The sequence below is a fragment of the Citrus clementina genome, unplaced genomic scaffold (genome assembly GCF_000493195.1).
Source record: "Citrus clementina cultivar Clemenules unplaced genomic scaffold, Citrus_clementina_v1.0 scaffold_3, whole genome shotgun sequence".
NCBI lineage: Eukaryota > Viridiplantae > Streptophyta > Magnoliopsida > Sapindales > Rutaceae > Citrus > Citrus x clementina.
The window spans coordinates 45,317,180-45,337,862 of NW_006262339.1; the positions used below are offsets into that span (position 1 = coordinate 45,317,180).

At 34.7% G+C, this 20,683-nt stretch overlaps 3 protein-coding genes across 3 annotated transcripts; 1 reads left to right on the forward strand and 2 right to left on the reverse strand.

The window, feature by feature from the left end:
* The first annotated feature begins 8,871 nt into the window (after positions 1 to 8,871).
* On the forward strand, positions 8,872 to 12,647 carry LOC18050160 (protein TRANSPORT INHIBITOR RESPONSE 1). Its single transcript, XM_006444170.2, has 3 exons — positions 8,872 to 9,558; positions 10,599 to 11,091; positions 11,407 to 12,647. Exons 1-3 carry the CDS (start codon positions 9,089 to 9,091, stop codon positions 12,199 to 12,201), a joined length of 1,758 nt encoding a protein of 585 aa, XP_006444233.1. The 5' UTR covers positions 8,872 to 9,088; the 3' UTR covers positions 12,202 to 12,647.
* Positions 12,648 to 14,484: 1,837 nt separating this feature from the next.
* On the reverse strand, positions 14,485 to 16,023 carry LOC18050161 (rRNA-processing protein FYV7). The gene is made up of 3 exons (XM_006444172.2): positions 15,697 to 16,023; positions 15,382 to 15,494; positions 14,485 to 14,941 (listed from the first exon to the last, which is right to left on the reverse strand). The coding sequence occupies exons 1-3, from the start codon at positions 15,881 to 15,883 to the stop codon at positions 14,648 to 14,650; spliced, it is 594 nt and encodes a 197-aa protein (XP_006444235.1). The 5' UTR covers positions 15,884 to 16,023; the 3' UTR covers positions 14,485 to 14,647.
* Positions 16,024 to 18,226: 2,203 nt separating this feature from the next.
* Positions 18,227 to 19,643, reverse strand: LOC18050162 (bidirectional sugar transporter SWEET14). Its single transcript, XM_006444173.2, has 5 exons — positions 19,488 to 19,643; positions 19,119 to 19,332; positions 18,869 to 19,033; positions 18,593 to 18,712; positions 18,227 to 18,472 (listed from the first exon to the last, which is right to left on the reverse strand). Exons 1-5 carry the CDS (start codon positions 19,568 to 19,570, stop codon positions 18,227 to 18,229), a joined length of 828 nt encoding a protein of 275 aa, XP_006444236.1. The 5' UTR covers positions 19,571 to 19,643.
* Between the last annotated feature and the right edge of the window lie 1,040 nt (positions 19,644 to 20,683).

The window sequence follows — 20,683 nt, forward strand, 5'->3', positions numbered from 1 at the left end:
AATACAATAAGAGCAATTTTTTTTTTAATCAATGAAATTTAACATGAAAATAAAGCCTCAGATTAGCATATTGGCACATTCTTCATGGCAACAACAACCCGTATAGAATTTACTCAACACGGAGCGCAAAATATATATTGTTGCAGCTCATGCCTAAATGTTTCTCATCATCAGCTCAGCTCAGCTCAGACAAATTAATTCTCGTCATAAATAAATAAAAGAAAAAGCAATAATAAATTTTCAATCAACGATACGGCTGGGCAGCAATTAAACAAAGAATTAATGCACTCAGAGCTAACAAATTAAATAGAAAATTATAATAAAAAAAATTATATATAGCATCGTTGAACTTAGCTCATCAGTAAAAAATTTTGCTGGCGAAAGACTAGGAAGATACCAAGCCAACAAGGACTTTTTGCTAAAATAGGGTTTTGTTCTGCGATTTATATGTTTCTCACAAGGACTCGTTTATATACTGAACAAGCCGAAACTCACTCTGAATCTTTTATGGGCCTTGGATCCTAGGCCCAAATAATGTCACTCAATAGATCCACTCGGCCCCAACAAATTTAGCGACGATATCTAAGAACACAAGGATCTATCCCGACACTAGAACACCTTCGTGATGACACCTTGCTTTATAGAATAATCAAAAGTTTTTTAACATTAGAATTGGAGAATATTGTATCAAACAATGTTGCACGGTAGTCATTGGGTGCCTCAATACATTTACACAGCTGAATACAAAAGTCACGATGATCAATAGCTTGTAATAGGACCCCTTTTTTTTTTTTAATGAGAGTTGGATAATGCGATATTGCCTATTAAAATTTCTAGTTGTAATAATGAGAATGCAAGAACAACATAACTACAATGCAACATTGTCTATTAAAATAACCTCATCCTTTTGATCGTTACTCATATACAATTCTCCGTTGCGCTCCAAATAGTTGTTGACATTTTAAATTTTCATATACAGTATACGTACCTGACCCATAAACAAAAATGTGAGGTTTCTCAACGGAAGAGTTAGATAATTGTACTAAATAACATTGTAATATTAGTAGCATTTACTTCTCGGATTGGAGTATAAATCTTGTGAGTGGGTGTGTAGAGCAGGGGTAGAAGTAGGTTGTTTACTTACAAGAGTAAGTTAAACAATAAGAAATGAAAACCCATTTATGTGTTTATTTTGTCTTCTATTGCCACTTGCAAGTGAATTGTTTCAAATTATAGTTTTATACTTATTTAAATAATTATTTTTTAATTACAAAGTGAATAAAAAATATATTTCTAAAATAAACTATTTATTTTATTATTAGTTTCAAATAATAATAATAATATCACTTTTTTTATTAATTTTAACTTTAATTATGTAAATTAAAAATTATTGATTAGAGCGGCACAAATGAAACATTATTATTGTTAATTATCAACGTTAAATAAATATAATACTAATAAAATTAAATAAATATAATAATATTATATTTTAAAATAAAGATAGTATATGGTAACATCATTAATTCTCTATAAACGTAACAATATTATTCAAAAAATGATATTATTTTTATAATAAATGTGACATGATCTTATTTTAATAAATATAACTATATTATATTCAATAGTAACATTTTCCATGAAAATGGGAATTCAACTTTTCACTCTAAAAATAATGAGATCCACAAAATAAAATTTTTACTCCTCTCTTCAAATGAGTAAGTAAACGTTAGAATAGAAAAAAAAAATTATACTTTTTACTCCAGCAAATAAACACAAGAGTAATATAAGTAATGTGGTTAGGTCATTCAAATGTAAGAAGAATATTTGACATTCTCTAGGTATAGGACGAGGGCGGTAAATTTACAAAATTGTATCGTATAAAAAGTATAATATAAATTACGAAACCTGAGCAGTGTTACAGCTGGAGGAAAAATTGAATAAAAAAGAGCGGATTCTTAAATAAATTTGCCTTCTTATTTATTTATTTATTTATTTTCCCCTGACCTCGGACATCAATATCAGGCTGCAAGGCATGGCAAATTGGCAACATAAAACGTGGTCCCCCCTCAGGCCCTCATTTAGCTTTAGCCAAGTGGTGTGCCCACATTAAATCCTGGGGATCAAACCGAATTGCCAGGGTCCCACTTTTTATCACCAATCGGCAATCACAGCCACCGGATCAGATCAGAGCCCATACCCGCAGTATGATTGGAAGTTTTTAATTTTCGGGGACCACGACCGCCATTAATTGAAGGAAAGGCGAAAAAGTGTACAGGGCCCCACTACCAAAAAAACCGTCTGTAATATATACATCCTACAGCTGCAAAGCTTCTGGTGTGAAACTTCACCAACTCGTGGTCCCCCGAACGCTTACCATTATAGCAAATGATGTTACCCATTAACAAATCCTTTGTACCACCAAACCAAGGTGCGTTATTTTCATTTTTATTTTTTTTTTAAAACCCATTTTATTTATGGGGGCATTATATATAGGATATTAATTTTTAATAATTTTCATACCGAATATCAAATTTCAATGATGAAAGAGGACCATTGGTCCAATCAACTGACTGTGAGCCGTATATTGACAATATTTAAAGTAATAACGTTACTATTGTTATAAGACAAGGATATGAAATTACTTTACTTAATTTAATCAAATTGGATGGATCCAATCCAATTCTCCAAGCATGCCGAGTTCAAATTTGTCACTTAGCGGACAAACTTGCAAGGAAATTTCATAAAGTCTGATCATAGAACATGCTGCTGCTTCTTCTTCTTCTTCTTCTTCAATTCTTTTTTTTTTTTTTTTGTTTTGTTGATGGGGTCTAAAATTTTTTTTAAAAAAATTCACAATCACGTTCACAATTAAGGATGGATAGCGATTGATTCCTGATTTTTTCTCTCTCACTTTTGGTTAGAGAAGTGTCAACACACAAAGCGATTTGATTACTTGATTGCTTGAAATCATAAACCTAATTTGATTATGATGAATACGTGCTAGGTAGCTTAGCTCCCCTTTGAAATTTGTTTCTTTTAGCCTTTTTGCAAAGCGTGACATTTATTCATTTTTAATTTCTTTTTTGGATTCGGTTGGTTTGGTTTACAAAATTCTACACCGAATCATTAAGTCAAGAAGTTGGAACTTATGCAAATCTTCACGCGGATAAATTCTTAAATCTCAAATCAAGTCACGTCAATTTTACAAGTTGGGTTCTTCCTGGCTCTCAACCAGACAGCATATTATTAGTCATTTAAATTATAATAAATATAAATAAAAGTGTATTTAATAATAAAGATAATATTATATTGTCAAAAAGAAATTATTAGTCATTATAAAAATAATAAAAAAATAAATGATATATATTAATTTCAGTAAGAAAAACCTGAAAAACTGGGAAACTCCTTTCTTAACGTGATTTGACTTTATTTAATGAGATTTTTTTTTTTAAATTTTTCCAGAATGAATAAGATTATAGTTTTAGATGATCACCTAATTGTGTTTGTTTACACGCCAGTAAGTATTAGTAATATCCAACTCAAAAAATTTGGGTGCCGTCCCACACCGCCACCGCGCCACGTGCAAACCTTACAATGAATCAAAAGATAAACGTTAATAAAACTCATCACAAAATTTAGGCGACGCTGCAACTTTGTAAGGAAATCCCCCCCGCCACCCCCCTACGTGAATGTAATATATAACAACACGTTTACAACGACCATATCGTGTACAGAGAACACAGGGTAACATAACAACCCAAAATAATCACATAACCAACAAATCAAATTTAGACACGTATGTACGACGGGGTTGATTGTCGGTGACCATCATGTAAAGCTGTAAAGGCAGTTGCTTTTTGTAAAAGCCTCGGGCTTCTTTATTGTTATTATTTTTCTGTCTCTCTCTCGAGTCAAAACTCAAAGCCGAACCACAACGTTGAAATGAATGTACAAAGCAATAATAACAATAATTTAAAAAAAAAAAAAAAAGGAGGCGGTGGGCGGGGGGGCGCTAAAGCTCACACGCCAAGTAAGTAAGAAAGAAAGAGAAGAGTGAAGAGATAAAAGGTAACGTCACTCAAGTTGATTGGACAGTGCTGTGCAGGCCGGCAGCGATTAGCCAGTAGGGAGGAAGCATAGAAGACTTTTGGTCTACGGCCACACCCCTCTTTTGTTGCGTCAAGGGGGTACCCCACTGCTTTTCTTGGGTTCTTAACCCTTCTTTTAGTTTCAGCCTTTCAGGGTTTGGTGACCTACTGACCACTGTATATGTATGGTTTTGTACATTGCTGTCAAATTTTTGAATACCAATTCGGTTCTATTTTTGTTGATTTTTGATACATTATTACTGTATAAGTTTTGTATCTCTTGTGGACATTTTCGTTCTGGACTTTTTTAGGATCCGTTTACAATTGTTTTTAGTAGGTTGAAAAGTATTTTTAAAAAAAATTATTTTGGACAAAATTATTTCATCCCCCCACATATTTGAAAAATAAAGGAGGAGTACCACTTCAAAATCTGATTTTGAAAATTATTTTTAGACTCAATATAATTCCATGTAGACACATTATCCTTACTAATTATGAAATAAAATTATTAATTTTAAAGTTATTATTACTATTATTACCAATCATAGTGATGTAACAAACTAAAAAAAATTAAATTAAAGATGTAAAATCTTTATTTTAGTTATTTAATTATTATAAAAATATTTCATGTATATGTTTATAAATGTGTATGTAAATTTTATTCAATATTATGTCAAATTTTAACAGTAAAATTTATCAAATACATACAATTACTTTTATAATTCATAACATTTTTAAAAATAAATTTTATTAAATATTTAACTGATTCTCATGATTATTTTTATAATATAAATTGATAGTAATTATTTTAAAAGTTATGTTGTTACCAAACTAGTCCTCAATAGTGTGATGAATTTTAAAATCGTTAAAATTAATGAGGTGCGTCAATAGTTTGGTCCGCACCTACTCGTTGTCAAATATCACGTTGCCAAGCAAGCATCACCTAAGATTACGGAAAATCTCCGTGTGGTTCAAGCCCAAAGATACTTAACAAATTAAATTCAATTAGGCAGTTAATCCAAATATAGTTAAAGATATTTTGGCCTTTTTTCCGCGCATTGACAGCTTGATGGTTACGATTTTCAAAAGTATCAACTTTGATGATTATACATAATCTTCCAATTAGAAAAAAATTGTCATGTAATTAATCAGTCAATGATGCGTGATGCTTAGTTTCTGTAAAGATTCCAAAAGGTGGGAGCCACAGCTGATACAGTAAAAAGTCCCATGCCATATCATTCTTTTTCTAACTTTGGTCAACAAAAGTTCGCCACGTGTACTATTTAACCCTGTGATTTAATTTTCTTTTTCCCTTTTATTGTTTTTGTTTTTTTTGGGTTAGGATCGCACAATTTTTTCACATTTCGGTACAAACTGTGACACGCTTTGGAAAAGTAGGGGCACATGCATTAGACGGTGAGAGAAACATTAAAGCTTAATAATTAATTATATTTTAGTGATAAGATAAGAAGGTTTTCACAAGACTCTTCCACTTGTATAACAAGCCATTAACATTAACATAATCGAACTTAGCTTTTTCCATCACGTGCACCTAAATTTTGTGATGGGTTTTCAATATACCGTGTACTTGAATGTTGGAAACTCTTTATTACATACAATTAAACTCTCTAACTTTGTAACTTTTGTCTAATACCGCATCATTTGAGTGTCTTTTATGCTTTATATTATTACATTGCAGTAAAAAATTTTTACTAGCACCCTATTTATTGGAGTAGTTCGAGTATGTCGACTATTCTAAAAAAAAAAAATTGAACGAAAATTTGATCTCCCTTATTCTTAAAAAACTTCAAATCTCTTCACTTTCGCATTAGTTTTGGTTCAATAATAAATTGGTCTACTTACAAAAGATTGAAAAAAAAAAAGAAAGAAACAATCCTCACTAAGGTGAGCTTATTTTCACATGATTTTTTGTTCAATAGTAAATCGGTCTACTTGCAAATGATTAAAAGAGAAACACCCCCCCCCCCCCCCCCCAAGGGTAAGGTGAGTTTATTTCCACATGAATTTTATGTTCAATAGTAAATCGGTCAACTTATAAAAAATAAACAATTCTCATTGAGGTGAATTTACTTCCTCAGGTCTTTTTATGTGTATATGAATGCGTATATGGAGAGACTCATCCCCTTCTTACATGAGTTTTGAAACTTCAACGATCATACCAAATCGGCATTCAATATTTTGAAGGAAAAAAAGAACAAAAAAATCCATCTTGTGTATGTGGAAGACTCGAGCATCTCTTGTAAATATGAATGATAAAGAAAGTGTCTATGATTCGGTGATTGAATAGCCCCGAATTTATTACATTTATATACAATAGGTTCGTGCCAATAAATGTTGCGAAGTACGATCCATGCATTGTCAATTTTTTTAGATGTGAATGGGTTCCCGAATTAAGGCGTTTTCAATTATTATAGCACAAGTGTCATTTTACTGATGTGTGTAAGCTCCTTGTTGCACTAAATGAGTATCGATTTGTCACCAAATGCATGTTGTTGAGGGTTGGCATCAATCAATGCCTCATGGCTCATTGTCACTGGATACTATTTTTCAACCCTAATTTATTAAGGCAATGATTCAATATTCTGTTTAGTCATAATTCTACGCACGAATTCGTTTCTTCCATTTATTTATTATTATTTTTTTTGTTAAGGAAAAAAAACATTTATTCTTCAGAATTGCTTAAATCACATAAGTTGATAGAAATTTTGAAGTGGGTATGGTTTACTCAAAATACAACAAGAGAAAAAAAATCAATAAATGATAATGTTATTAAAATAATTCAATCAGAAAATGCAGACTTAACAAAATAATTAGTACAATTTGGTTACTTATATATTCCTAAAACTTTAGATGACATTAACTGTTCAATAATGCATCGGCAAATTTAGATTGATAGAACCTAATATATATATATAGATATATATATATATATATATATATATATATATATATATATATATATATATATATATATATATATATATATATATATATATATATATTTGTCTTGTTGAGAAATGGAAGGTTACTTATACACTCCTAATGCGTTGTTCACATAATTTTTCATCTGTTTGTTTGCAATTTTTTTTTTTTTTAAATTCAACTCAACTCATTGACATCGGGCAAATCGCTTCACGTGTAGGGTATTACAAAAATTGTACATCATAATTAAAAAGACTAGGTTGGTAAGTTAATAAATAAGACCTAAGAAAGTCAATAATTTAATAGTTTGATTGCACGAAACAAGGCAAGGAATATGATTATCTTTCATTTTATTTTTTCTTAAGAGTGATAGCTCCTAGAATTCGATTTCCCAAAGGCATTTCAAAATTGTAGCTCAGAGTATCACTACGAAATTATCTGGCAAAGTCCAAGCCATCCCACTCGAGGGCAAGAGAGAGATTCCCGGAGAACCGAGCGTGGGCTTAATAATTAATTCCATTAATTTCTAATTTTATTAATCAATATTTTAATCCTAATCGCGGTTTTATTACATTTAAATAATCGACTCTACGTGCAAGACAACTCATCTTCCCCATTCATTTATTCCATAAATTAATTAAACTAATACTAATCTGATTAATACCTAAATTTCTGAGCAAAAGATTCAAAATATTTTAACACAAACCTTTTTTTCGCTGTTTCCTAAAATAAATAATACTATTTTCCACTTTTCAAAAACGAAATGTTTTACAAAACAGTAGAGACGGGTCTTGCGGTTGCCATCGATAACGACGCCTACCAACGAGAGACCAACCAACGGTGAAGATCTCCCCTTTTCGAACGTCAAATCTGGAGCGTTCATTTTTAACTCCTTTTCAGCTTTTTCGACATAAAAAGGACAGGTCTATGGACTCCATACAGAAACAGTGCAAACCCATAGTACCATGTCCTTTTCTCAGACTGACAACATTGCCCCTCATTTATATGGAACCAAAGCACAAACTCTGTCACATGTAAGGGCTGTTTTCGTCATTGAAACTGTAAAAGGAATCAATTATTTCTTTTCCTGATACCATGTCGCGCACCTGAGGTAATTGAAGGCACCCTAGAGCTCTTTTCACCACCCATTTTTCTATACGCAGGTCTTGCATGTACAGTGTACTTTCTAATCAAACAAAATTTTCATAATTTATGTTCTTTTCTCTTATAAAATCAAGGCCGTCGGATGAGGTGAATAAAAAAAAAAATGCCGTACCTCCTCTGATCTCTGAAACCATGAATCAGAAACAGTAAAACGTGATTGGACGGCCATGATGTCAAAATAAACCAAACTTTCACATCAGATCATTCCTCATCATTATTTTAACCTTTCTCCCCTCCCGTCGTGTGGTCCCCACCATATCCGATCCCCTCAGATCCAGCCGTGCAACACGAATCATGAGATTCCCTCCTCCACCATTCTCCCTACACATGATAACACTTTATCAAAACTCCCCTCTCCCCCTCCCCCTCTCTCAAACACACGATAATTTCAAATTTTCCAATTTCGCACGATAATATCAGTGCCTCGACATATATAACTCACAAAACGAATTGCCACCTCTGCCCTCGTTTCACCCCCTTTACGTACACCCGTTTTCTGCGGCTCCCCTTCGTCGTCTACGGATAAGATCAATGTAACTCCCACCGTCCATCCAACGGACACAATCAATTTTTAAGGACGTGTCAAAGTTTCAACCGTCAGGCTACCTGACTTAAGTTATTTAACTCTAGTTAAAATCTAACCTCACCGGTCAACTTTAATAAAATCCTTATCTCAGTTTCTCTCTCTTGTCCTACTCTTGACTTTCTCTCTCTTCACTTCAGCTCTCTCACAATTTCACGAACTCGTTACCAAGTATAATAAGCGTTTTTGTTGATGGCATTTCAGATCTAGCAAATAAAAAAAATAAAGAAAAAGAAACCAAAAAACAACAGAAGAAACTCCAGCTAGTAAGTATCAGTGGAATTTGGAATCGAAACGGTGAGTTTCATTAATGTTGAAGAAAATGTCATACTCATCCTTGCCGGAGGATGTATTAGAGCACGTGTTTTCGTTCGTTCAGTCGGATAAAGACCGGAACGTGATATCACTGGTGTGCAAGTCGTGGTATGAGATCGAGCGGTGGTGCAGGCGGAGGATATTCGTCGGAAACTGTTACGCAGTGAGTCCTCGGATGGCGATAAGGCGTTTCCCGGAGGTGAGATCGGTGGAGCTCAAAGGAAAGCCGCACTTTGCTGACTTTAATTTGGTTCCCGAGGGGTGGGGCGGGTACGTCTACCCGTGGATCAGGGCCATGGCGGGCGGGTACCCGTGGCTTGAGGAGCTCAAGTTGAAGCGGATGGTTGTTACGGATGAGAGCTTGGAGCTGATTGCCAAGTCGTTGAAGAATTTTAAAGTTTTGGTTTTGAGTTCTTGTGAGGGCTTCTCCACTCACGGACTTGCTGCCATTGCTGCCGATTGCAAGTAAAGTTTCAATTTTTATTTTTTAAAAAATTGAATTTTTGAGTTTGTTAGTTAAGTAGCAAAATGTGCTAATAATTGATACGGTGTTGCATGTTGTTCTCTTTTAGCTAATTAAGCTAAAATTCTTTTTTTTTCTCTTCTTTTTTTTTCGAGTGGGTAGCGATGATGAATGTGCGAAAAGATCTCATTTTTATTTTTGCTTTCTTTTTCTAACTAAAGTTATCATTTTGTTCATCTTTCATAATTATCTTTGCGGAAATAACCTCATTATGTTTGCTTGACTTGGTAGATTTTTAGGTTTAGTTTGTAGACGTAAAATGTGAAATCTTTGTGTCTTATTTGGGGTTGCCTTATTTTATTTTATTTTTAATTTGCTTTTTTTTTTCAGTTTCATAGATCTGTTATTGTGTTTGTTTTTGGAACTGTTAATGTGTAAAATCTGGTCAAGATTGCTTGTTTTCTTCCGGTAGTCCATGTTCTGGGCAAATGCCTTCCGGAATCATGTTTTGTTTCAGCTTCTTGGGCAATGTAGGTTTTCTTTGGATTCCTCAATTATAGATTTCTTTTTCATATGCTGATGAAGTGGGGAGAATAGTTCTCTTGAGTTTGCTTCCTTCTAATTATGTTTTTGAAGATTCTGATGATTTAATTACTTCAAAATTGGTTCTTGTTTTCTGAGAGAACTTTGGGTGTTGTTTTTATATATATATATATATATATATATGTTGAATTAAACCTTGCATAATGGAATTGACAATTTTGGGTTTAGTGTGAGATTCCTGGTTGAGTGAGTAGAGCAATCAAATAAAAAGGGAGGAAAAAAATAGCTTCATTTTCTTGGTGCTGTGGTTGTAAAGAAAATTAGCTTTAATAACCAGTATACCATGACAATGATGGAACTGAGCTGCTAAAATTTTTCAGTATTCTACTTTCTCTTATATTATTTGGTTATTTCTGTTAGTGGGTAGTTTATGGATTTATGATTATGTCATTAATATTTTATACTTACATCAACCTTGCAATGATGTTTGCCATTGCAGGAACTTGAAAGAGTTAGACTTGTGGGAGAGTGACGTGGAAGATCCGAGTGGGAATTGGCTCAGCAAATTTCCAGATACATGTACATCACTGGTATCTCTTAACATTGCTTGCCTAGGGTCAGAGGTTAGTTTTTCAGCTCTTGAGCGCTTGGTGGTTCGGTGTCCCAATCTGAGGACTCTGAGGCTCAACCGTGCTGTGCCTCTTGAGAAACTTGCCCACCTACTTCGCCAGGCACCTCAGCTGGTTGAGTTGGGTACAGGCACCTACTCAGCAGATCTGCGCCCCGATATCTTTTCAAACCTAGCGGGAGCTTTTTCAGGCTGTAAAGAACTTAAGAGCCTGTCTGGATTTTGGGATGTGGTTCCAGCTTATCTTCCTGCTGTTTATTCTGTTTGCTCTGGCCTAACAACCTTGAATTTGAGCTATGCCACCATCCAAAGTCCTGATCTAATCAAGCTTGTTAGCCAATGTCCAAAATTGCAGTGTCTTTGGGTAAGTCCGTCTTATTTGTTTGAGTTATAAATGAAAATGTCATTCTGTTGTGCTTTGCTTGCATGCTTTAGTTTAAACACTAGTACTTGATAATTCTACACTTTGAATAATTTGTCATGAAATATGGATGGGCTAATAAAATTTCATTTGAATTTAAATACTGCAATTTAAAGGTTTTATCATTTGGTCTCCATCTGTAGGTTTTCCTATTATTTGTTTTGTCAATATGGTTTGGATCTGGCTTCCAAAAATTGGTTGCATCTTCTATTTTCTATACTGTAGTGTGCTGATGAAGAGATAATTTACAAATAACAGGTACTGGATTACATTGAAGATAGTGGCCTTGAAGCCCTTGCAGCAACTTGCAAGGACCTACGAGAATTGAGGGTGTTCCCATCTGAACCTTTTGGTGACGAGCCAAATGTATCCTTGACAGAACAAGGGCTTGTTCTTGTTTCTGAGGGCTGTCCTAAGCTGGAGTCAGTTCTCTACTTTTGCCGCAGAATGTCTAATGATGCCTTAGTTACCATTGCCAAGAACCGTCCCAGCATGATTCGTTTTCGTCTTTGCATTATTGACCCTCAGACTCCTGATTACTTGACCCTCGAGCCACTGGATGTGGGTTTTGGAGCCATTGTTCAGCATTGCAAGGATCTCCGGCGCCTCTCCCTCTCTGGTCTTCTCACAGATCGTGTTTTCGAGTACATTGGGACGTATGCTAAAAAGTTAGAAATGCTATCTGTGGCCTTTGCTGGAGAGAGTGATTTGGGACTCCATCACGTGCTGTCTGGGTGTGATAGCCTTCGGAAACTGGAGATTATGGACTGTCCCTTTGGGGACAAGGCTCTTTTGGCCAATGCTGCGAAGCTGGAGACAATGCGATCCCTTTGGATGTCTTCATGTTCAGTGAGTTTTGAAGCATGTAAACTGCTAGGTCAGAAGATGCCCAGGCTGAATGTTGAAGTTATTGACGAGAGTGGACCCCCAGATTCAAGGCCGGAGCTCCCTGTTAAAAAGCTTTACATATACAGAACTGTCACCGGGCGGAGGATTGACATGCCTGGTTTTGTTTGGAATGTGGGTGAAGATTCTGCATTGCGGCTTTCTTGACTGATGTTCTGCAAATCAAGCTCCGAGTATCTATCTTCAGACTCTTGGATATTTACAAAGCAGGTGCATGCTTTATATGCTGCTCATTGTATCATGTTTTTTTTCTATTGCTTAATAGAAATGCAGTCCTTGTTGAAGTTGGGGACAACTTATGGAGGGTATACAGAGGCTCAAGAGCTCGATTGCCATTCATTTTACACTTGGCTGAGCTATGGCATACCAACTAGTGATTAATAAAGAGAAGATATGAAGCTCCTGCTGTTGGTGGTATTATCAATTAGAGTTGTTATTTTACTTCGGCATAGTTACCATGTATACTATTGGCAAGACTTTTTGCATGTGTAAGCATTCGCATCATCTTTTTGTTAAAGCTAGTAATGGTCGACTTATGTACTCATTTGTACCACTAGTAGCCCTTGAGGAATAAAATTTAAAATTTTGTTGCATCTCCTGTACTGGAGTACTATTTTTGTTGGCTTTATACGTTGGGAAATGGGTTCATCATCGTATTTTTTTTCTTTGACATGAGTAGTGTTACACTGTTTCTAATGTCAAAAAGTATTTCTATCACTTGTGTATAAAATACCTACTTTTTTTCACTGTTCTCATATTAAATAAGAGGAACCCCAAAATCTTCACCAAGATTGAAAGAAATTTAATGCAGAAAGCAAAGCAACGAGGCCGGGTGCAAAAAAGCTTCCTTCTGAATTCTCTGATAGATGGTGATTCCAGTTCCAGGTATGAGAAGTTTCAGCCTTTTTTTTTTTTGGCCCTTTTTGTGTTTTTCTAATTTATGGACCTTGTCTGTTGTGCCACGTGATAGATTCGGTGACATTTACTGTTCACAACTTCGCTACAATTTACGCTCTCTTTTCTACGCCACCTGCTTAAAATCTGCCGGCCCAGCAATCCAAAGCAGTAACATAAATCTCCTCACTTTGAACGTCAGATACCCAGAGAGGCAGAGGATCAAAAAGCGAATGAGTAATTATACAGTAATTAATAAATGACAAGAAAAAGAAAAATCTAAGCAAAAGATATTACATACATGAGCGACAAACAGAAAACAACACCACTCACCACAGACACCAGAATCCCAACCCACAAAGAGTGACCAAGATGATGAAGTATTATTAGTAGATGAAATAAGAGATGAGGATATGATATCGGTGTCTGTCAGAGTGGCGTAATCACCCCAAAATTGAATACATTTTTATCAATTTGATGATGGTCACACACGTTTGATGTATTTATTATGATATAATCATTTTTATTCCCTCTGTTATTATGGTTGTTGGCCGAATCCATTTCTCAGTAAACTGCATTATGATAACATGGTAACTCATGAATAATAGTAACACAAATGGTTACCACTTACGAGGGTCCACTTATTTGATGCCAAAGGTGGTGAAAAATGGGGGAACCCCAAGTGAGTGAATCATGATTGTAGCATCGTGCCACTCAGCTTCAACAATTATGATGGTCCATATGATTTTGTTGCCTTGCTTTTATTATCCATTTCAGTCTGGACAATTCGTTACCAAATTTGCATTGTAATGGGGGTAATTAAATTTGTATAGACCAGTAAGTAGCATCAACAATCGACCACATGAACTAAGGCACTGTTTCTAGTCCAGTAGCCCTTGCTAGAATATCGCGTGCCAACAAACCTAGTTTTGGAGGTCTTCCAGAGCCTTGAAGAAAAATGCAGCATGATAAGACTTTCCAGATGTGACTTGAATCTTGACTTCGACTTGTGGCAAATAAACAAAATGGAGAGACTTGACTTGAAGAAATGATTAATCTGTTTATGATACACATAGCGTCCGCATTCTCTTCTCCAGCAAATTTGTTAGAGACAGGAAGGAAGGCAGGCTTGGGATCAAGCGTGTTCGACATGGGGAAACTTATTTGCTCGGAGATTGAACAGACATTCGGACTGGATTTCATGGGACTACTCATGGTACTTGTGCTTGCTCTCACCCTTATGGTCATTTGCGTCCCTCCTCCCCGGAGGTACATGGTTACAGCTTACCGTGTTTGTTAAGTAGGCCATTGATCAAACAAACATACATCGCGGACTTTTTCTTTCTTTTTTTTTTTCCTTTTGGCTTGTTTAATTCTGTTTTTGGCTTCTGCAACCTTTTCTTTTGTTAAGATGTTTTAGTGCATGTTAAGCAGTAACGATATCTGATGATTTACCCTCTTAGTTGTTGTGATGAACATGCACGTCCATGAATAATTAATTACAAATGTTTGTTCACAATCCATGCTTGCAAAGTGAGAGAAAACAGTTCAATCGTAAAGAAGACAACCTAATAGGGTGTATCACATGAATTCATAAAATAGTACCTGATAAACTCAAAATTCCATGATTTTTTGTCAACTGAGTTAATGGCCACTTTACTAAAAGTACAACAGCGAAATGCTAAATTACCTATTGTTGTTAGCTGGGTTTTTTGCTCGAACCCTGAATGGTCTGCAAAAGATGTTCGATCCTGTACTTCATTACAGGCTGACCATGCCGTGTCTTTTTGAACATCTTTGACCTCAATTCTTTTCTTTGAGCTTCAGCCTTTTCTCTTTCTTCCTTCTTTGCCAGAAAAATAGCATCCCTCTCCCTTCTTGCCCGCTCTTCCTCTTCGTGCTTCTTCTCATACAGTTCTTCTAGACTCTGTTTCTTCTTCTTCTTCTTCAAACTTATATTCATCTCACCACCATCTTCTGTTTCATTTTCATCCTGAATTAGCCATTGGAATTGAATGACTCAGCATATCAAGTTCTCGATACTAGGAGGCATAGTTTCAAGAAAAAAAGCCACCTTCAATTTCACAAGACATAAAACGAGCACCTACAGCTACGGACGTGGGCAAAATTTTGAATATGAAAACTCAAACAATCTCAGAGCATTCACCATCAAAATTCAGATTTAACACCTAATGAATAGCTACCATTTAACCTTATTATAAAGGAGCACATGACTAGCCAAACACTCAATCCTTCTCAAGTACAACTGCAATTAAACTAAGTCTCCCCCCCAAGGTTGGTGTAAACCAAAGTTGATTCATGGACCTCTTGGCTTTGCACAAATGGAGCTAAGCTAATCTTGGATTTTTTTTTTTTTGTTTTGAACACTGATCTAATGTAACAATAACAAGAGAAAGCTGATAACAAACAAACCTGAGCGGGTTTTGCAGATGAGGAAGCATCATTCTGCTGACTAGTATGTTGCTTCAGAGACTTCCTATACTTGCTCACGTATTTGGCGTTCTTATAGAACTCCCTTTGCTTCTCTGATGGCAAACAAAGAAATAAAAATAAACATCCCATTAAAATTTCATCGTCCTTCCTCATAAACTAAAATGACCTATCAAATGCAAATTATAAAAGTCAATGAAACTCTAGCTCATCAGGGCTTCACCCTAAATCACAACGAGAAAGCAACCCCCAGTCCACACCCTACATGACAAATTTAATTGAAAACAAATTAATTACTTTTAAAGGCAGGATTGTGGTGTTGATTCGTTGACTTAGCATTAGCGAAGGCCTCGAGAGAGAGCGCGGTGCCTCCTAATCTCTGAATGTTCTTCTTCTTCTTCTTCTTCTTCTTCTTATTATTGCCGATCGTGTTCGATTTTGAGCCGTCCATTATCCCATCATCTTTCCGATCCCGACGCTTCATTCTTTCAATTCAAGTAAGTATTCAAACTCAAATTCCAGAGATTCCTAATTACCTTTTCTATTTAAATTGCAAATCTGATGACTAGGCATTTTGGTAACCCTAAAGTCTCCCTTTTGGGGTTTGGGGGGAGGGCAGCAGCACTGTTTTGGTTCGATCGGGTTACGAATTTGAACCGAATTATCCTAAAATTTAGTTCGGTTCAGCTCTTTTCTTTTCCCCTTATTTGCTTCAATTTTCTTAAGGAAAATATCCACCGTTCACTCATTTTTTATACATTTTTTTAAAAATACACAATTTCTTTATTTTTTGGCTGGAATCCACCTAAAGTTACATTTTGTTTCACTTTTCCACTTCCGTTTGAAATACGTTAAGAAAACTAACGGAAACTTTAAAAAATGATCAGTTTACCTCTCAAAACGAAATTATAATTTCACCTTAAAAAAATTACCAAAAATAATTGGATTAAATCTAATTATTTTCCCCATTGGTCAATAAAGAAATTAATTTCACAACCATCAAATGTAAGTTTTTTTTTAATATGTTTGTAATTAGAATGCTAAATTATAACAGTAGTATTAAAAATAGCCCAATCTCACAAACCATCAATTGAATTTAAGATAAGTAGAGTTTTATTATTCATTGAGTTATAATCTCCAGTAGTTAAGATTTTTTTGTACTTCATTAACGTACCAATAATGATATTCATCATTAAATATGATTATTTTTGGCATTTTTAGGGTGAAATTGTAATTTTCGTTTTGGGGGTAAAATTGTCATTTTTTAAAGTTTCCGTTAGTTTTCTTAACGGATTCCAAACGAAAGTGGAAAAGTGAAACAAAATATAACTTTAGGTGGATTCCAGCCAAAAAATGAAGGAATTGCGTATTTTTAAAAAATGTATAAAAAACCGGTGGACGGTGGATATTTTCTCTTTTTTTTTTTTTAAATCTAACTCAAATAGGACCTAAACCAAATAAAAGCTAGACCAATGCCTACCTATAAATTTTAATTATGTATTAATAGTATGGATTTATTTATATTATTTTATTGGTGATATTCATACATATTAATTTAGGTCTATCACAAATCCTTTGAACTAATATTCTTTAAGAACTAAGAATTCAAAGCAAAAGTTCGGTTTTTAAAGATTCCTTTATGCCTATCATATATTTACAAGCAATGGTTATGATCTAAAATAGATACAAAACTAATGAATAAATAGAAGGTAACTTATTAGCTAGCTTGTCAATATTGAATTAATAATGCTTTTTACCATTGTTACATTTTATCTATAATTTTCACTCCAAACAAAATCAAAACGCAGGTGAAAATTTATCGTATGCATGAGAAATCTCAATCCCGATAATTTTTACTTTTTATTTTTATTTTTCTTTTTTCATTCAAGTATTAATTGTCAAGGTCAATAAAAAAGAAGGAAAGAGAATGAATACGGCTACCTAATAATGAGTGTCAATTCTCAAAAATTAGTTTAATATATTTCGTTTAGGCTAATTTAATCATTATCACGAACGAATCGTTCTTTTCTTCTAATAAAGGATGAATGTCAAGCTTACAAGAAAACAATTGGAGAAAATGTATGAATTAATTCTCCTATGTTTATATATGGAATAAAAGAGAACCCTTTTGATTAAATTATGTGCATGGGCAATTAAAATCGATCACTTCCATAACAAACACTCCCCCATAAATTTCATTTTGCCTCTCCTCGTTCCCTCCCCCGCTACTCCTAGAACATTACTTGCAGGTTATACTTGAATTTACTTGGAATGCAGAACAAAACGGTTTCCATTTTTCTTTTTCGTTGTCTTGGAAAACGAATACGGAAAAGACACAATAAAACTTAACGTGGACGATTTTTTCCCGTATCTCTTTTTTTGGATACGAAAACAAGCTCATATTTACTCAAAAAGCTTCACTTTCTGTTATTATGTGATCATACGTTGTGTCATTCAGTCTGCCTTGCACTCAAGTCTAATCCACTCGGTTTATATCGTGGGCATTCAACTTTACATCCTGAAAAACTGGAGAAATCATAACAGGCTTCACAGAGATGAGATATATTGAGCGGTTGATAATTTCTCTGTTATTAGTTAATCGAAGACCCACACATGAAATATCAAGTAGTATGGTATAAAACCGAGCCATTGCGAGAAATTAATTAATGAAGAATAATGGATTAATTAATCCGTCTCCCATGATTTATATGTTCAGCTCTCAGTTTGGACGTAATTTCTGTCCTTTAATTTTGTCTTATACGGATCATGCCCCCGCGCGGTATGTGTGTAACATATGCAGCTTAATTGGTGAATTAATTAATAATGATCAGGCGGTGTGGTTGATTTGATTTGTCTCAACGGCTTTGATTTCAACTTCTCCATTAGAACTGTCGTGACGGTGATGATGATTGCAACGAGGATCAGCTGCGCCAGTGTTATTTGATTCCTCTCTGTCTTTTGGATCAACCACTGCCGCTGCCACCGGCAATATCTCGCTATTTCTTCTTGTCCTGTAGGCGAGGTAGAGGATCATCTGTGTCGCTCCAAAGGCCATTCCCAGAATGTTCGGTGTCTAAATAACAAACGATTAGTGAATGTTATTGATCATAATTAAAATGTTTTAGCTAGCGAGCTAGCTTAGATTAGTCTAAACTAAATTAATGGGACAAATAAAAGGGTCATTGTGACTTACTGCAATGTAATAATCCTTTATTGAAAGGCCATAAAGCAGCCACATTCCAGCACAAATTGTCAAGCAGCATGAGAGTGAAAATGGCATGTACTCTACGCTCTTCGTCCTTATCACTTGCCTCTGCACACAATCAACATTTCTTTCTCTTTTAAACCCAAAAAAAAAAAAAAACAAAAACAACAACGCTTAGTTATTACTTAATTAGCAGACAATTTTACTCATGTAATTTCATTAATTAATTAAAGTTGGTGTAGGACGGCTGGAGGTAACACATACAATGATACTAAGAGGAGCCGCAAAAACACAGACAGAGAAAACAGCACAGATCCATCCAACGATGGTAAGCCGCTGATCAGAGCTCTTTGAGAGTAGGTATGTGAGGAGTACAATCAATCCCAACGCCCCAATGTTGAACAAGATTAGCAGCTTTGTTGTGTAAATCTGCAATTAAATTAACTTTATTATTATTAGTTAAAATTATCAACATGGTAGGTATAGATTCATGTGAGAGGAAATACGACGATACCTTGGCAGTTTTGGTTGCGTAAATCATGAAGAATAGGAGGTACAGGGATTCAATGATGCAGCCAATGCCGTTGATTGTTATGAGCATAAATGCATTGCTACCCTTGAGAGAGGCATAATAGAGCAGCAACATGGCACTGAACAATGCAACGGAATATGGGATCGATTGGAACCCTTGTGTTGATTTTTTCTTGAATATCCTGTAGAACGTTGGCCTGCATGCAGGATCGGGATTCATTCATCATATATATGTGTGTGTATGTTTTAAAGTAACAAAGGAAATTCTTAGTAGAAATTAAGAAAAGAGAAATCTGAACAAAAAAGATCAATAATGAAGAGTGAGGCGATCGAGACTGATCAGAGAGCTTACAATGGTGCCAGATAGACAAGAAATGACACAATGTTACCGAGAAGGCCAAAAATGATAACAGAGTGAGGTCCAAGGATTGCCATTGTTTATTTATTTGAAAATTAATAAGCTCTCTCTAGCTAGCTGCTGCGGTTGATTGCTCTTGCACTACAGAGAGCTTACAATGATATTTCCTTGTATTGATTCAATGCTGTTATACACACACACACACCCTATTTTCTTGCTTATGCATTTTGCTTTCCTTTGGCTGTATGATGAGCTGGACCCATCCCAGTCCTAGCATTTTTCTCATTTATAATTTCATGAATTGTAGTAGACAAAATAAAAACATTATTCATACTACAATGTTGTCATTTATATTATTTTGGTGTTTGCTTAGTGGGCAAATAAAGAGTTGTTTGTTTTAGGTATTAGCAAATGCAAACGAAGCTAGACCAAGGCCAGAGGCTTGATTTAAAACGTGATGGTGATGTAAATGAAACCCCTTCCCTCTTTAACCACTCCTCGTTGCCGTCACATTCAAAACGGCCGCCCCATTCATAGTTCATACTTGACACATTCATGCATTCAAAACAAATGCCTTAATCTACGTCCCCTTGCATGAATCGTAGGGTAATCAAACCAAGCTACGAACAAATATAATGCTTCCAAAATGTTTGTTTTACTTTGAATACATAACATCAACATAAACTAAAGTGTTTGATGCCTTCAGTCACTTGATCGAGCGGTCTTTAAATAGTTTTATTTAATATAAATAAATAAATAATTATTTTTATTTTGAATATAAAGTTTACCGATCACCTTCTTATTTAAACATAAGATCACAACTCATAATACCTCAATCTCAAGTATATATTTTTAATTTTTTTTTTAATGAGAAATGAATTCGGTATAAGTGGTACATTTATATACTAATTAAATAAAAGAGAAATGTTTGCCTAGATAGACCATTTTCCTTTATATATATTCTACATGTTGATCATATATTAATTATTCTAGATCTTAAAAATATATAACCCTTTCCTTAGTTAATTGCCAATATCGGGCTGTGTAAATCGAAATAAGTATTATACAAAATATGTGGAAATTAAAATACTCTATATTCGCTTATCACTAGGTCAGAAAATACTAGTTTAACTTGTAAAAGCCCAACACACAACTGCTAGCCTGTTATTGTTATTAAAAGTATTGTGTAC

Excerpts from the sequence above, each read along its gene's own strand:
- LOC18050161 (XM_006444172.2), bottom strand. The coding sequence starts at position 15,883 with ATGAAGCGTCGGGATCGGAAAGATGATGGGATAATGGACGGCTCAAAA. Across the intron at positions 15,495-15,696 it reads CCACAATCCTGCCTTTAAAA|AGAAGCAAAGGGAGTTCTAT; the intron begins GTAATTAATTTG and ends GTTTGCCATCAG. Across the intron at positions 14,942-15,381 it reads CATCTGCAAAACCCGCTCAG|GATGAAAATGAAACAGAAGA; the intron begins GTTTGTTTGTTA and ends TGGCTAATTCAG.
- LOC18050162 (XM_006444173.2), bottom strand. The coding sequence starts at position 19,570 with ATGGCAATCCTTGGACCTCACTCTGTTATCATTTTTGGCCTTCTCGGT. Across the intron at positions 19,333-19,487 it reads CTTGTCTATCTGGCACCATT|GCCAACGTTCTACAGGATAT; the intron begins GTAAGCTCTCTG and ends TCCTGCATGCAG. Across the intron at positions 19,034-19,118 it reads ACGCAACCAAAACTGCCAAG|ATTTACACAACAAAGCTGCT; the intron begins GTATCGTCGTAT and ends ATTTAATTGCAG.
- LOC18050160 (XM_006444170.2), top strand. The coding sequence starts at position 9,089 with ATGTTGAAGAAAATGTCATACTCATCCTTGCCGGAGGATGTATTAGAG. Across the intron at positions 9,559-10,598 it reads GCCATTGCTGCCGATTGCAA|GAACTTGAAAGAGTTAGACT; the intron begins GTAAAGTTTCAA and ends TTGCCATTGCAG. Across the intron at positions 11,092-11,406 it reads CAAAATTGCAGTGTCTTTGG|GTACTGGATTACATTGAAGA; the intron begins GTAAGTCCGTCT and ends TACAAATAACAG.